The sequence below is a fragment of the Cyrtonyx montezumae genome, unplaced genomic scaffold (genome assembly GCF_038088225.1).
Source record: "Cyrtonyx montezumae isolate F1298 unplaced genomic scaffold, pur_monq_1.0 scaffold_6, whole genome shotgun sequence".
Lineage (NCBI taxonomy): Eukaryota > Metazoa > Chordata > Aves > Galliformes > Odontophoridae > Cyrtonyx > Cyrtonyx montezumae.
The window spans coordinates 18,400,255-18,414,535 of record NW_027072067.1 but is presented as its reverse complement, the minus strand read 5'-3'; the positions used below and the strand labels follow the sequence as shown (position 1 = coordinate 18,414,535).

Genomic DNA, 14,281 nt, shown 5'->3' with positions numbered 1-14,281 from the left:
TGCTCCTTCCACCATAGTCCTGGAGCCATGCTTTCTTGTTCCAATTCAAATTCAAAGCACAACACCCCCTTTTTACTGAGGCTTTTCCTACATTCCTGTCACTTTGGCTTGCCTTCTCCCAGTGCCTTCTTCAGAGCCAGCCACTGCTTGAGCCAACATCAGGGCTGTGCCATCAGACTGATTACACTTGCAGGTAATTAGAAAAGCTCTCTGAGCAGTCTTCCTTCTGAGAGATGACATCCAAGGTGACATCACCCCTACATCTCTTCATTAAGTTTCCTTGAGTGTAAAGCCTTCTGAATTAAAAGCTACGTTTGAAAAGTGAAAGCAGTCAAGTGTTACGATCCCCTTTTCAGTTAGAACTGCACTCCTGGATGGCAGCTGCTAAAAACACAGGTCCTCCTCATGCAGCTGATGCTGCTGGGTATGGCAAGAACTCATAATTCCTTTGTGTGCACCCTTCTGCCATACCTGGGCACAGGAGCCTCCACTGGAGCAGGAAATACTCCATAGCCACACGTGAAGCTGCTGCTAATGGGAGCACCCACGGGCAACTACACTGCTAGCACAGTAACCTGTGGGCACAGCCCCACTTCTGCACGGGTGGGGGGGAGGGGGGGCTGGAGGCACGGTGCTGTAGTTTTAAATATTCTGCACTGCATATTTGTTTTCAATAACCACTTTGAAACTTCTGTACAACCTGGTTCATGGCAATATATACAGAAAAACCTGTTTTAATGTCTTAATTCTAACTCCCTCCACCTCAGAGCAGCGGGGGCACAAGCACAGCATGGTTTTGCTCAGTGAAAGAGCTTCAGATGAGCTCCTAACCAAAGCACAGACCTCATCTCCTCACCTCTGCTCATGTGAGCAGAGCATTCTGCAAGGCTCCTCACTTCTATTTTATACAGCTTTGCTCTCCTTTACAAAAGCAGCTGCTTTCTTCTGTTAAATCTTCCCTATTCAAAACAAGCACGTGAACACTTCTGCCACGACACATGGCACTAAAGACTAATTTCTTCCAGATACTTGTGCATTACCTTGACGTGCTCTGTTTTGGCTGAAGGGAGTCATTGGTATTCTTGAAAGTAAGCAGCAAGAAGTAAACCAACAAAGAACTGTCTGAAACCAATACTTTGTACTATTGTGCTGCTCCAGTGATTGCGTGAGATTCCCCATAGAGTCTGATGAAGTGCCCTCAAAAGCAAATCACAGCGTTCCTCAAGGACAGAGGCAGCAGCTCCAGGGGCTGGCAGGCCCTGAAGGCAGCACCTGGCTGAAGCTACACCATTTGGAGCATACAGAACAGATCCCCCTCTGCTCTGGGGAGAAGCAGTGGGCTTGGCTCTCGCCGTTGCACACATCCATGCTGCTGTGACATGGCCTGCATCCCAGCAGAAATTGCCGCACAACAATACAGGTGCCCTTGGCAGTGGCACGACTTGCAGCACTGGATCGTGTCCTGAATTGTGCCAAAGTCACTCACTTGCTAGAAACAGTGTTAATTACAGCAATACATTGTACTTAGCCTTGTCTAGAAATAAGGCATGGTGTGCTAAACGTGCTTTAATTCCCTCACCCTACAATTATCCATCCCGATCAGGGCAAACCTTTCATGCATAACAGATGTTACAAGTTTTGCTTGGAAGGACCCCTCAGAAAGCTGCAGCATCAGCAGCCCAGGTGCCCACGAGCTGTGCTCTTGGAGGGGCCTTTCTTTGTCACCCAATTACATCCACAAGAGCCAAAGAGTCCCTGCCACGAACACGAGCACTGAGCCCCAGTGCTCAGCAGCACGAGCGCTGTCAGAAACCGATGGCCTGTGGCCTAGTACCTCACTGCATTACAAATTACCAATCAAATTTTAAAATAATGATGATCATTCATGATATTATCACATCAAAGGGGCATTAAGATTCTCATAGCAGCGATATAATTCAAATCTAATGCTTTTTCTGATGCACGATTTACCTTGGTTTGTACAAGAGGGAAGGAAGACGCCAGGGCAGGGCGAATCACTGCTGCAATACCCAGCTATAATGTGGCATCTCAGTGCAGTGGGATAAGGTAGCCATCAAAAATAAATGTTTCTTGAATGCGAGGCGTGGGAAGGCCGAGCACCATTTTTTGTTTGCATCAGAAAGCACAAGCTGTGAGCAATTCACTCTCTTCCCTAACAAAATAATGGCAGAAACAATAAGGGCACTGAAAACTTTGAGAGATTATCCTCAAGATCTTTTAGTGATTTTTATTTCAATTCCAGCCCTCAAAAGGAGATTCCAGATGCTAAACTTAACGGCAACGTATTCCCAGCGGTAATCGCGCTGCTTCTGTGCGCAGCCCTCCTACTCCCCTCCATGAATTGAAATCAGAAACAGACGATATGAAATATGGAAAGTTTTCATCAGTTTTCAATCAAAGTAAAACATATCCTCCTATGAACTAATTTTCTTTGATCAAAATTCAACACAATTATTCAACACAACACTTTAACTGCTGCTGTGAAAAGCTGAAAGGAAGGGGAAGGGAAGGCAAGGGCCCCATGTCACATCACATCACTGGCTCTAATTACCCTCTTACAGTATTGATGGCAATGTGGCTGAAAAAACCTCATTCCTATTTTTCCAATAGCACTGAAATAACACAACTCTGTCTAAAATGAAAATATTCCATCCTCTGCCAATACTTTCCTACAGATGCATTTTGTTAGGACAAGAAGAAACCTCAGGTTGTGCCAGGAGAGGTTGAGGTTTGACATCAGGATAAATAGGTGCTCAGACAATGCCACAGGGAGTGCTGGGGTCATAGGCCCTAGGGGCGCTTAAGGAAAGGGCAGATGTACTCCTTGGGGTCATGGTTTAGTGGCAAACATTGGCAGAAAATGGAAGGTTGGACTGCATGATCTTAGAAGTCTTTTCCAACCTTAATGATTCTAGGATTTCCACCCCTCTGAAGTCAAAACCGAAGCAGGTGGGTTGTTCAGGAGCACTCTGCTAGCCTACGAGCAGAAGGTGCTTTGACATAGCCGGTGGCCACTCTGTGATTTGCAGACACATGACAAGGCTCAAGCTGGGGAAATATTCTCCACCTAGAAAGAACTTTTAGAAACCCATCAAGCTACCCTGTGCTCCAATAAAAGTCCTGGGTCCCATGGAGAATATTGATTTTCCTGCAACACGGACAGAGAGAAAAAGGAAGAAAGAATGAAATTTTGTCTCTCTTCACCTACTCCTGTCCCTCAAGGCTGTTGCTGCTGTTCCATTTTCTCTACAACCAACAAACATTCAATTTACTTTTTCAGTCTGCCTGCAGCCAAGCTTCCCTGCATCCTCCACGCAGCCGCTCCAGCACGGCCGCGTTGGGCAGCACCAGGAGGAGCACTGGTTGGACTGGATGATCTTGTAGGTCCTTTCCAACCTTATGAACCTATGAACTGACTGCAGTTACCTGTGCACTTGCGGTCTGTGTCCTCCTTCTTTGAGCCACTGATGGTTAGCTTGCAGTTGAAGTTCTCCTCCCAGTACTCAGCAAACCACACGTTCCTCCTGTTGTTCTCCAGGGTGCGGGAGGTAAAGTAGGCATCAAACCCTGGAGAAAAGAGAGAAAACTGAAGCTTAGCTCCTGCTTCACAGCGAGTGCTGCAGCCCGAGGAACAAAGCTGCTGCTTGTATCTCCTTCAACACCAAGCACACGTTCATGCCTGTCCACGGGAGAAGGCCATGGAAAGAAAGAAAATCACTTGCACATTATCTCTTTGCAAGAAAAGTACTCTGCTACTAGCTGAGTTGTAAAACGAGGTAAAATACATGTAGAAGAGATTAATATTAAGAAGAAAGTTATACGCGAGAAGAATGGATTAGATACGTACAGACAAGGAATGAAGATAAATGACATGGTGCAGCTGATACTTGATGGAGCTCAATACAACTGTAATTTTTTTAATTAACCTCTCCAGACCTCTAGAGACTGCAGCTCCATCTCACTCAATTGGCCATTATCAGTACAACTTAATACTTTTGCATCATGTATTTGTCTCTTCATTTCCCCTCCAGAGGAATAAACACAGAGCACTTGGAAGAGGAGACTGGAAAGCTGTGATGGGTGTTTGGCTTAGACAGAGTCCAAAGGCTGTGGCAGAAGGTTTCCTGGCCTGGGCCCATCAGTCTCAGCCCATTACTGAGGCAGTGTAGGCACAAACAAAGCCCCCATGTTTTATATTTATTTATCAAAGTGCTTAGTGCTCTGTGGTGTCTGAAAGAAAATATTGCATAGCTGTGTAGCGTTATTTCATAGCATATAGTTTTTATCTGTCTCATACCTATCTCTCTCTACCACCTCAAATAACTGGCCAGGAAAAAGGTATTTTCCTTTGACTTTTTTTTCATCTCATTAAATTATTTAACAACACAGACAACATCCTTTAAAGACCATGCTCATTTTAATGCATTTTTCCTTGAAGTAGAATACAGAAATCCAGGAGAAATATTTATTTTCCCGGTGAGCAATGGTAGTTCTAGGCTAAAAGGCAAACCACATCACTAATTACCCAGGGCACTGCTGTTTGTTGCTGTATTTAAGCACTCTTCTATCAGCCGTTCTCATTCAAAGTTGAGATAACTCCTCACAGCCTGAAGGAACCCTTGTGCATGCAAATATTTGCAAATCAACAGGCAGATGCCCTAGGTTGGTATGACATCAGAAACGTGGCCTTTGCAATGGTCCCTGCTCCCAGGCCCTGCCTGCTTTCCCAGTGAAATCACGCTTTGTATTCCCTCTTTTTTTCCTTTTTACTATCCCAGCTTTGGGTTTTGCTTGTCTTTGTAAGGAAAAAATTGCATGAGACAAATACAGTACTGCATGAGCACACATTCGTATGCAAAACCTTTTTTCTTTTGTAGCCAACATACATATGCACGTAGGTGTCACATATACATATAGCAGGTAGTACAAACATCACATATGCGTGCATGTATGATCTGCAGTACTGATAAGTCTATTTCAGCTTTATCCACTTTTATTTCTTATTCCTGGCCAACAGCACTGCTCTAGCTATGCCAGCAAAGAAATCTAAGGCACAGTCAAGACAGATTTCCTTCCTGAAGTTTCACAAATGAGCTAAAAAGTCAGCAGTGGCTCCCAGCCCTGCCCAGCTCAGCACAGAGCTCTGCTCCCTTGCCTGGAGGTAGTGCTGGGGAAAGCAGATATATTCATAGGTTACTCCAAATAGTCATTATACTCATTTCCCAAATCTGACAGTCAGTGTGCAGCAAGGGGGCTGTGCTCATTCCCTTTGGAGAGTTACATAACTCTTGAAGCAAGTGTATTTCAATAGCAGGATATTCATTGCTGCTGCTGGTGGAGCTCTCCTGTCTTTCAAGTTACATCTTTAGTCTGCAATGAGCAACATGAGAGCTTTTGCTTAAGGAGATGGTCTAGATTCACTATTTTGAAAATAACCTTCCAGAACTGCAATCAAATTTCAAGTTCTGGTTACAAGGCAGTTTTGCCTCTTAGACCACACTAAGATGGTTGAGGTATTCAAACTCTGCTGATCTGAAGTCCGTATAAAGAAGATCGCTAAAAAAAAGGGTTTGAAAAAGTCCAGTTGCGCACTGAGAGGCTCAGGGTAAGTCATCTGACATCCTAAAAAGTGCAAATCCACCAAAGAGGCAATAATCTCAGCTTCTCTGTTTTGTTCCTTTGCATAGCTTTGCAGATTGCACAAGCACAACAGAAGAGGGTGGAAACAAGGAAACAACAAGTTCTTACAGCACTAAACTATCTCTGGTTCTTCTGACTTTGCAGTTAAGAGCTACAGTAAATACATATTCCATTGAAAGAGGAAAAAAGTTCCTTGCACCATGGCCAACAATTTGTCTCTCTGAAATAAGTGGGTAAATTGACTCAATCTGGCACCCCACACGATGAAATGGAGGCAGAAGAAAAACATATGGCCTCATTAAATTAGCTTAGCAACCCATCTACTATGGGATAAAAATAGACAGCATGAAAACAGATGTTTTCATACAAGAAAGAAAATTAGGAGTGGGGTCAACCTGTCTCCTCGTGTTAGCTCTGTGCCCTACTGACCCAACCAGAACACATTTTCCTAATTCTCAGTCTACCATTTATGAGTTGCATCCAAAGCCTACTGCTCATGAAACATAATGCATTTTGACTCCAAAGAAATAAATATAGGGGTCTTACAAAGCCAGGCTGAAAGCAGTTTGAATGCTGTCTACAGCCACGCTTGAAAATATGTCCGTTTTGTAAAAACAAAAAAACCCCACACCAGAATGCTTCAGAACAACTTCAGGCAGTGAGCAGCACGCCCTGGCAGCTCCACGCCACGCTGCCTGCTGGTGACCAGCACCCAAGTACTGCAACCAACTCATGGAAACCAGTGAGCAGAAAACCAACTGGGACAGAAGGTCGCAGTGTTGACTTCAAGCGTTACTGCAAACTTCCCCTGGAGACGTGTGCCACCTCCATATATTGCTGACCAGCCCTTAGCCCTTGAAATGAAAACCTTCCAGAGTAAAACTGGACAAAACTGCAGGAAAAGAGCAGAACTGCGATGGCAAAGACCTCAGACCCTCTCCAGCTGTGTATTTGTTCCAGTCGAGGCTCCTAACCAGGATTCCCAACTTATTAAGGAAATCAAGTAGCACAGTCCTCCTTCCACAGCTGCTGTGTTAAGGACAACTTACAGCCACTTCATTTCTACACAGTGCCTCTAGAAAGGAAAGCACTATTTCTGCTCTTCTGAGCTGAAGCATCCTAAGGAAAACACTCCTTAGACAGAAACCAAAATCTAAGATTATTTCCTAAATTTCCCTGTTACACACCAGCTGAACCTGCTTTCTTGTAAACCTGCATGCATTAATTTTATTACTGCTTAAAAGAGCATTTTAAAGGAGATCTGTGGTCATAAAACCCGCAATGAATAGATCTTGGAAACAGAAACAGTATACTTGGCCAACGTTCCAAAGTAAGTGACCTCTGTGAAAAGTGCTCTACAGCTTAATAAGATAAAATCAATATGTCTTGATAAAACTGTAATAGAATTCCACGAGAATTACTCTAAACCTTTACAGATTTAATAACAAATAATAACATTCCCATCGATTTTTTAATGATCCCTCCCCACTCTCAAGAAGATAGATCCCTATTAAAGACTGAACATTATTAATCATTATTTCCTATTGACCAAGCCAAAAAAAAAGGCAAGTGACTGACAGAGGGTCAGGGTTAAGTAGCAGTAAGGCCAAACGTCCGTTCATTCCTGACTGTGAAGGAACTCTCAGCACCCAACTTGTTTCTCACGCAGAAGATCGTAGCACTGCTTCTGCCACACAGCCAAGCACCTGGAGGAGACCTCTGGGAGGCATCACCTGCATGAAGCATCCTCCTTCTCTTCGTTCTTGCCACTGAAGTACCACGTAGCTGGGACCTGGCGAGAGGAGGAGTCTGAAATTTCTCCATGGCAGCACAGCCAGGAGCACGCTCACGTTTGCAGCCTTTGCACAAAGCACAGGCACACACACAGCTGGGGACACTACACCAGGGGACAAAACTTAACCCCTTATCCATATCAACGAGGGCAAACCTGTCCATCCCCACCAACGTAGCCAAACTGCCCATTTACTGTGGATCAGATTTTCTCTCTTCAGTTTATTTACAGGTTGGTTTGGAATGCTCAGTAAAGTCCCGCTGCTCCTAGAGTGTGGGTGGGTTATTCTGTGTTGGCTTTTCCCCACCCTGTATCATATCATTCACAAGAATGCTAAGACAGACATTATTCCCATGGTCTGAACTGGATAGGCACTGCACTCATTGCTCTGTAACTTGAGCAATCATCACCATTTCGTTTTATTTTTCCTCCACTGTTATTTTTGGACAGTTGTACCAAATACAATTTAAAGCAATTTTTAATAAGGAACCTGAAAGAAAAGGAAGTTTCTCAATTAAGAGGAAAAAGGATCGGTCCAAAAATCTTACTATTTATGAGCTTCCCATTAGATGCATAGCTGACAAGTAAGCAAAACCCAAATATTCTGTCATTCAGTCTTTGCTGATCATTTGCCAGGGTGGCAGTGATGCTGCCTTGCAACCAGCCTTGTCACGGATTAGAATTAAACATCACGAAACCCAGGATGAATTTTATGACCTAGCTCTCTGCTGAAGAGCAGTCTGTGTTGAGTGTTACTGTGTTCTGATCCCTAAATGTAAGAGTATGGTGAGACTATGGAAAGACGTGCTATGTAATTATTTTCAGATAACCCATACAGATTTAGTTACTATGAGTTTATTTATTAGCTAGGACTCCAGCAGCTCATCCCTGCCCATGATGACAAACAGCAGCTTTTCCTGTTTAAGTAGGCTGACAACTTGTGTGTCAGTACGGAGTATCAACTTTACTTTCCCCAACATATTGGGTTGGGGACCATTTCAAGTGACCCATTACTATTGAGCTACCACCCAAAGACCCCACTGGGCACGGGTCCCTAACACGTGGTACCCAGCCTGACCCTACAGGACCACACACTTAGGCATCCATCTGACAGATCTCCTCCTGTTAGCACTCCAACATCTTGCACATCACATTACCAATGCATCTGCTCTGGCTAATTACATTAAAGTGATTGAATTTCTTCAGATGGGAATTATAAATGGTACAGTTACATACAAAATAGAGCCGCTGGAACACCTGTCTTAGAAACTCTGCAGATATCGCTAATTTCCTCTCTCAGCCCTGCTCCCACCTCTCATAGAGGATGCCTGGGGATCACCCAGTCCATCCTCCAAACTAAAGCAGGTTCCCTACAGTCCGTTTCTCAAGTCACTGAGGATTAGATAACGCTTCGCTATATTCAGCCTGATCTGTAATTTGTTAATTCTTGGAAAAAGCCCAAACGTGGAACTGCCTCAAAGATGTACAAACACGCTGCCTCGGGTCCCTTAGCACTATTCCCACACCTCCCACGTACCAAGCAGCTGTTCCATTAACACAGACGGTTCCACCAGAGTCTGTGGCTTTGAATCAGAGGACATCTTAAACACACGTCCCATCCCACATACTTCTTTGAATTATTCTTATTCAAAAACTGTTAAAATCGAATGCGTGCACATGCGTTCTCTATAATGAGGACAGACTTTAAGCATGTGTTTAAGCTGAATCTTCTTGAACTGAAGCCAATGAGACAACTTGAACACGGAACACAGGAGCGAGGGTTTGGGATCCAGGTGCTCAGGGAACTGAATGACCCCACCAAAAAAGCTGAATGCTTAAACCTACAAGTATGAGTAATCGCTTCTTACTTTTGAACACAGCCAAGTATTACTCAAGTGTGGCAAGACTTAGCGATTTCCCACTGTTGCTCATATATCATACTTAAGAAAATTACTTTTTCAGCAAATATCTCTAAGATATAGATAGTTGCTTTACGAGATTTTACAAATGAAAACAAGTCTTATTACTTTAAACCCCTGTGATTTCACTGAATTGTTGTTCTTACACAGAGAAAGATGATACTACCAAATGAGTTTATGTATTAACCCTGGGGGATTAATACGTAAATTAATCCTACAGTGAAGACATGGGGCTTTTAAGAGAGTGGGTGCAGGGGAAAAGGACCAGATCCCCAGGCAGCCTTCTGCTGGGGGTGTCCAGGTGGGGGCAGAGATGCTGTCCTCACTGACACCGTACAAAGTCCATCCACACGTTCCCTGTTTCATGCAGGGTGCTAGCAGGGCACATTCTCTATCAGGATAGGAATTTAGACAGGGAAAAGGTGAGAGTCTCATCGCACACTAGACTCTGCATATCAAGCCCTATCTGAGTGCTTTATTCTGTGCTGTTTATGGTCAGTCAGCCAAAATGAAAACGTCAGCACAGCATGCAGCCCTCCTGAGGAAATGCTCACAGTGATCCAACCTCCTCATCAGCTCCCAGAAACAATTCTGAGGTCCTCCAGGCCCGGGATCACTGCTAAGGAAGAAAGATACCCTCACGTCGAGGAGCCAGCAATGACAAGAGCTGTGGCTCGTTCTCAAGCAGAAAATGAGGCTTGCTAACTTCTTGCACTAAGAATCCCCAAATGATTTATTCCTAACATTAATCTTGCATCCCTCATTCCATCTGATGTTAAACGCTGCCCGTTTTCTGCCTGGAAGCATAATGCTCACTTCCCTGGCAGCGATGGCCAGGGGAATCATACGTGCTTCGGAGCCTAAACCAGGCTCCAGGACTAACCATGTGGTTTTCCATGGTCAACTGCATTATGGCATGGAGGAGAGCAAGGGAAAAAAAAAGACAAGATGACAGATGAGGCAGTTATCATGAGGAAAACATGAGGCAAATACCAACAGGAAAAGAGTGGGCAGCAGGGAGAGCTGCTCCCACTCCACAGCAGTCCTGCCCAGGCACCAATGCTAAACTGGCTGCACTGAAACCAGTAGCAGCCAAATGAGATTTCCAGCATCCCAGAAGAGGAATTCTGGGCAGGCTGGTTTGGGAACATCCATATTGGCAATGTACAATCAGTGTGGATGAAGAAGATATTCCTAAATAAGCCTTCTATGCCACTTCTTGTTTACCACATCATCGCTATACGCTGTGAAGCATTACTTTCATGCATCAGTAATGATTTCGAGGGCAGTCAGGTCATTGGCAGTTGTTATTTAATAAGGAAAATAATAAAACCAGAGCGTTTGACCTAACACATCTCTCTTGTGCCTGAAGTGTTTTCATTCTCAGACCACGTGGTCCGTGAGCAAATACAACAGATTGACCTAATTTCATGAGCTGTTTTTATTAGTTTGTTATTTTTATTCTTCTCTACTTTCTCCAAAGCATGTTTGCACTAATAAAGGCCAGCCACACAACTTCTATTCACCCAGACAGAAAGTCACCACTTCCTATGGTTACTGATGCCACAGGAGTTGAGAGCAGCTACTCAGTTTTCTCATCCCCTTAGACTTCAAGCCAAAATGGTTTAATTTACTAACATTAAACCCAGGATAAAAACATTAAATATGGAATGATAGGATCAATTTTTAAGGCAGGCAGTCTTATTTCAGACTTCATTACGCTGCTCAAAGCCATATACTACACAGTACTGTGGAACCGTTGAGATAGTTTACAGATTTTCTTGACCTCCTCAATAAAAGACTATAACACAGAGTGACTGTTAACTTCCTTCATGACAAAAAAGCAAAGCAAAGCATCGTTTAAAACAGTTGCTGACAGAAGCACTGACAAAGGGTACGTTGGAAATGTTTTTGTTATGCACTACATACATCATGGGCAAAGGAAATTCAGCTTACAGTGCCTAGGGCAAACCTGTGAGCTTAAGCTGTAAAAATTCTGTTATGGAAATAGATGTATATTGGCTAAGTATCATTGTTATCACTTTTATTAAGTTATACAGCTGTCTTGGCAATGAGATCGTGACCCAGGTGGCATCTAGGCCACACTGTGGTAGGAAGGTTAAACACACAAGTATATTATCATTCATTATCCTACACTTTATGGCCTTCAGGCACTTCTTAGCGTCACAAAGCTCCCATTTGTATCAATAGAAGAGTTGGATTTTCCTCTAAACTTTATTTCTTCTATTGTAGATTTTATTGCTGTATCGGCTGAGAACAAGCTTTTTCCTGTTGCAGCAGGCTCCGGATACACACACAATAAAGAGCTGCCCCCATCCCTTGCTGCTACAATCTTTGGGATGGCATCACAAATATCCCCTTACCGGAGCAGGAGATTGTGTTTTAACCCCAAAGGAACCATTGTTTTCTTTATCAAAAGGAATAGCCCAAATCCATGCCTCAGAGAGTGCAGGAGCTGTTGCAGGGTGGAAGATGAAGATAATTTGTGCTCTCTTCCCCCTAACAACTGCAGACTTCATAATGTGAAAGATTTTTGCATTTTAAGCCACAGAGGGACTTTCTAAGTTGACACCAGCGTAACTCACCCGGGCTGCTTTATGTACACCATGCTCTCCTTTCAGCTGAATACTCTACTTCTTATTCAAATGAATCCTGCTGCTGGAAAGAATAATTCTTTTATGAAGTGGAGTGTGCAGTCACACAAGCCCACTCTTGCTAGTGAGGATCTGTAACTGCTGTAAAGACTTTCACCAGATTCAGGCAAAACCTAATAGCTTTAAGAATATATCCAGAAGTAGAACATTTCTCAGTAATGTGCCTTATCCTGCTACCCCCGTTTGTTAGAAATGGGATATTTGTGTTGCAAGGGCCTTATCCTGGAAGTATTCTCTTTTCTTCCCACCTGAAGATTTTTTTACTACCACTTTTTTTTTTTTTTACTAGCAACATTGCAAGGCAACAACACAATTGCCTTCTTCCCCTCTCACTCCCATAGCCAGCCTTGAAATTATCAGCTGCTTTCTGCTGCTGGAAGCTAGATCAGCTTCTGCATCCATCTCCTCTGGCAGCAGCAAAACTGCAATGGAGTGAAACAGGGGCTCAGGCAGGGCATGGAGCAAAGCAGAGCTAAGTCAGGCCACGGGGCAGAAAGCAGATCACTCTTTCCTATTACGGGTAGTTACTCTCAAAGTATGAGCTATTATTTCAATATTTTATTTGCAATTAAGTACCTAGCTATCCTCCTTGTATGCATCACTGCCTTCCTCCGAGCACTTCTCTGGGTTCGCTCTTCCTTCTCACCCTTTCTCTCTGCTCCACAGATGGCCTGTTTCGTTTTAATAATGTAGAACAGCGAAATCAGAGAGAAACAAAGTCTAAATGCAGAACATGTCGGAGTGCATCCTTCCCTTGGACAGCAGCAGCAGACAAAATGCACATTGCACATCCTTAAAAGCACTTAAACTCCAGTCATCTGCCTGCATCATTTAAGACACAGACAGAAGTACAGACATCTCTCCACGTGATGATGCAGCAACCAGAGTAAACTGTGAACACGATGTGTACACGGAGGAGTAATTTCCCAGCACTCTGAGGCACAGTCCCAAACGTCCCCTCGCAGAGCAGCCGTGCTGCCAGGGCTGAGGCATGCACTCACTGCTTGCCACACACAGCCCATGTGCAACGTGTCCAGTTCCTTCAACACCAAGTCCATTCCCCCAGCTGCATGTGTATACGTAGCTGGGGTTACCACACTGACAGCAATAACCACCCTCCATGCCAATCTGTTTGTGCATCCTCAAACACCCGTGTGCACAGTCCCGTGCAGACGAACCAGACACGAAGAGCTGCTGCTTTTTCTTCTTTTTTTTTTTTAAACTGTTGACATGGTAACAGCAGCAGGATAAAAGTAACAGCATTCCTTCGGATTGCTGCTTAACATGGTACCTTTCTTTCCCTGCAGGAATGCCACTTACAGAGTGGGTGTGAGAGCAGGCATGGCAGCAGGTCCCAGCACAGCAGGGCTCACCTGGGGTTTGGGCACAGGTGACTGTGCACTGCAGTCAGGTCATGCTTTCAACTACTACATATGCTAGCAATCTTACTTTCAAGTTACACTCGAGACAATATCCCTGAGAAGGTATTACCTGAGATCTCCATTGCACTTTTTTTGCGGGGGGGGATGGAGAGGGAGGAGGAGAAAAGTCTTTAAGAAAAAAAAATATTTGCTTCCTTGATTTTGACAACTGACTTCTTCCTTGTAATCAGGGTTTAATAATTCCATCCAGCTAGAGCATGCAAGGATGGGAACAGCACAGCAGCAGCTACCCCTCCTTCTCTACAGCCTCCTCAGCTGATGCTGCTAACACAGTTGCAGCATTCGCTCCAGCTGTGCACATCAGTCACGTCGAACTGCAAGGTGCTATCAAAAACAAGTGCTCAGACTGACATGTGAAAGGACAGACATAAAAATAATCCAGATTTCTGCAGCCAGAGGATGCAGTCCCCCCCAGGAACTCTTGCGTAGCCCCCAGTCACTTGTAGTTGAAACACCAAGAATATTTTAGGGAAAAGAAGAAAGCTATCCACTTCTATTTAAATATTCCAGGAGCAGAATATCCTCTAGGCACCTCATCCTCATCCTTTGATACCTCTCTGCCGCCTTTTTCCTCCCCTCCCCTCCCTGTCACAGGGCTACCCCCACCCTGTCATGGTTTTGGCTGCAGTAGTCAATTTTCTTTGTAAAGATTTTTACAGTTCTGTGCTTTCAATTTTTGATAGAAATAATGGCTACAACACACTGAGGTCATGGCTTTAGTTTTCCCATTTTTCCAGTCAGAAGCCAGCAGGCAGCACTCAGAAACGCCAGCCTTGTCTCTGAGGAACCACA

The 14,281-nt window shown here is 44.2% G+C and overlaps 1 protein-coding gene across 2 annotated transcripts in view; it reads right to left on the bottom strand.

The window, feature by feature from the left end:
* The window catches only part of GRM7 (glutamate metabotropic receptor 7), a 212,985-nt gene that overhangs the window by 78,592 nt on the left and 120,112 nt on the right, over window positions 1–14,281 (bottom strand). For both annotated transcript variants that reach the window (XM_065749588.1, XM_065749589.1), the window contains exon 5: window positions 3,448–3,588. In XM_065749588.1, the coding sequence (XP_065605660.1) occupies window positions 3,448–3,588 (141 nt within the window). The remainder of the gene's footprint in view (window positions 1–3,447; window positions 3,589–14,281) is intronic.